The sequence below is a fragment of the Penaeus chinensis genome, chromosome 27, assembly GCF_019202785.1.
Source record: "Penaeus chinensis breed Huanghai No. 1 chromosome 27, ASM1920278v2, whole genome shotgun sequence".
Classification (NCBI taxonomy): Eukaryota; Metazoa; Arthropoda; class Malacostraca; order Decapoda; family Penaeidae; genus Penaeus; species Penaeus chinensis.
The window spans coordinates 5,546,048-5,548,547 of NC_061845.1; the positions used below are offsets into that span (position 1 = coordinate 5,546,048).

General features: G+C 45.8%; 1 protein-coding gene across 1 annotated transcript in view; it reads left to right on the forward strand.

Moving 5' to 3' along the window:
- LOC125039464 overlaps positions 1-1,954 on the forward strand; it is a 5,269-nt gene extending 3,315 nt beyond the window's left edge. Inside the window, exon 3 of the mRNA XM_047633424.1 lies at positions 1-1,954. This exon is cut by the window's left edge and continues 186 nt beyond it. Coding sequence (XP_047489380.1) covers positions 1-1,631 — 1,631 coding nt within the window. The 3' untranslated portion in view covers positions 1,632-1,954.
- The last annotated feature ends 546 nt before the right edge of the window (positions 1,955-2,500 follow it).

Sequence of the window (2,500 nt, forward strand, 5' to 3'; positions counted from 1 at the left end):
GGAAATTGCTCTGGGGAGGTGATCTTACTTACTGCCTCGAGTTGGACATAGAAAAAACTTGTATTAAACTCGCTGATTGTGCGGCTTCGTCGGTGAAGTTGACGCTTGACGAAAGCGGAGTGCTCTCGACGGGGACGCACGCGTTAGACGTTCCATGGAAAATCCCGAGAACGAAAGTCGTCGTGTGGCCAAAAAATGGACGGGAGAATCAGAGGTGGTGGAAGCTCTCGAAACTCTGCGACTCGATTGGCCATTGCCTCTACCCATTCCCTCCCTCCAGCCTAACTCTCTACAGGAAAGAGACAGCGCGAGAAATAATCAACAAACTGACCCCCGTGACCGAACCGCTTCCTTACCCCCGTGACGTGAAAACTTTTCCCGGTGCCGTGAACGAAGCGACGCCTCGACTGAGGAAAACCCTCCAGCTAGATCTCTCGACGCTCGGGCAGAGAAGGAACCTACGCATGACCGTTCCTCAAGACTGGCAAGCTACGGATCTCTACGTGGTTCCTGGAGAGGTCTTCCAGGTTATTCTGCCTGACGACCTGCCGCCCGAACAGGCAGATCAGATCAAAGTACGGGTCGGCGCGCACTGTGACTGCCTTGATCTCCATTCGACCAATGTGTCGGATCAAAGAAAGTTCAAGAGAATGCCAGTCGTTACTGACGTGTTCGAAGTCTTCCCTGGAAGTAATGAACTTAGAAGCCAGTTTGGTGGAAGCCTAATTTTTATGTTCGAGGAAGGGGACAATTTTGTGACCACAGTTGACGTGCAAAATGTTATAGCAGCTCCGTATTATAGGCTTGGCACTACTTCCGATAAAGTATGGAATAGATCTAAGTATCTGGATGCACCCAACTCTATTTTGGAAAGTGACCGCTTTGTATTAGTCGTCCCTACGGCAGCAGCCAGCAAAATCATCGACCCTCGGGAGCTTATGCAGATGTACGACCGCGTCATGGAGAAGATGGATGATCTCTGTGGCTTCGGAGATACGGACCCGCCACCCCGAGGTAAGTACTGGCTGGTCGAAGACGTTCAGATCTCCTGTGGCAGCGCGCACGCAGGGTTCCCAGTGATGTTTGATCGGCAATACTATGACCTAACGTCCCTCGACACGCCCCACCACTGGGTCATCAGCCACGAAGTGGGTCACAACTACCAACAGGGACCCTATTGGTCTACCGTCTACGGCAGCGAATCTACCGTTAACTTGTTTTCTGTGTTTGTAGAGGAAGAGCTAAACACAGGAAACCGTTTGAAGAAGCAAAATGACTATCTGAGGGCGGCGAAGGCAGTAGATGAAGGCATGAAATTCGAGGAAGCTGACTGCTGGCAGAAGCTTGTGTTTCTGATGGAGATCAAGCACGCTTTCCCCGAGCCAGGGTGGGAAATGTTCCGTCAGCTGAATCGAACTACTCGCGCCCTGTCAGAAGAGGAGGCTCAGCGTATAGCGTCGGATAGTCAGCACCAACTTGATTACGTCTACAAGGTGCTGAGCAAGAGAATAGGTCAAGATCTTATTTTGACGTACAAAAGATGGGGCATCGACATCAGCCAAGAATCACAGGACGAGATCCAGCAACTGGGACTAAAGAAGGCTCCAGGAGATCTCTCTGTGAGATCATGAGAATTATGTATGCTGTCACATAGACATTATGATTCTCTCTTTCCCTCCTGCTCCCTATCTCTCTCTCTCTCTCTCTCTCTCTCTCTCTCTCTCTCTCTCTTCATCTTACCCGTCTGTCAATTAATTCACAATACACACTCACATCGCATAGACACCACATCCGCACAGCCCCCCACATACGCAAGTGTTTGTTGATAGCTGGCGTAATATACTGATCTTTGATTCACGTACAAATGTTGTGTTTTCGCAGAACCATTGTTATCTATTCAAGGGCAACATGATATATTTTCTCAGTGGCAATGTAAATAAACCTATTGCGTTTATTGTTTTTCTTTACATAATTATCCTCTTGAATATATTGCAGTTATTTCAGCTGAATTTTGTTACTGCAAGCACAGGGACGGTGCTTGGCAACGTGAAATGCTTCTTTCAAAACTTGTCTTGTATACATATATCAAAACTATTTCACTCATCAGTAGCACAAAATAAAAGTAATCTAATCAAATAACTACTTTCCATTTAGGGAGAAATCATACTTAGATATACACAGATAAGACATTGCACCTGGAAATACCTACATATACCTATTTACAGTGAAATCTGTTTTCAAAGTTTCTATATCTTTATTCGGATAGTTTATTTTTCCGAAATGGACTAACTGATTGAATTAATAAATGTTCTTAAGATTAACGTGCTCGCATATAATCGCCCATTTCTTTCTACATGTAGTTATCTGTGTATTTCTCTTACGTTGTGTTGTCAAGGAATACTTTAAAATTGACTGCTAGTTCCCCTGCTTCTACCATTAAAACGATATAGGAGGTACAATAAGCCATTCCTGCACTTTGTATTGCCAAGGTTCCAGCCGT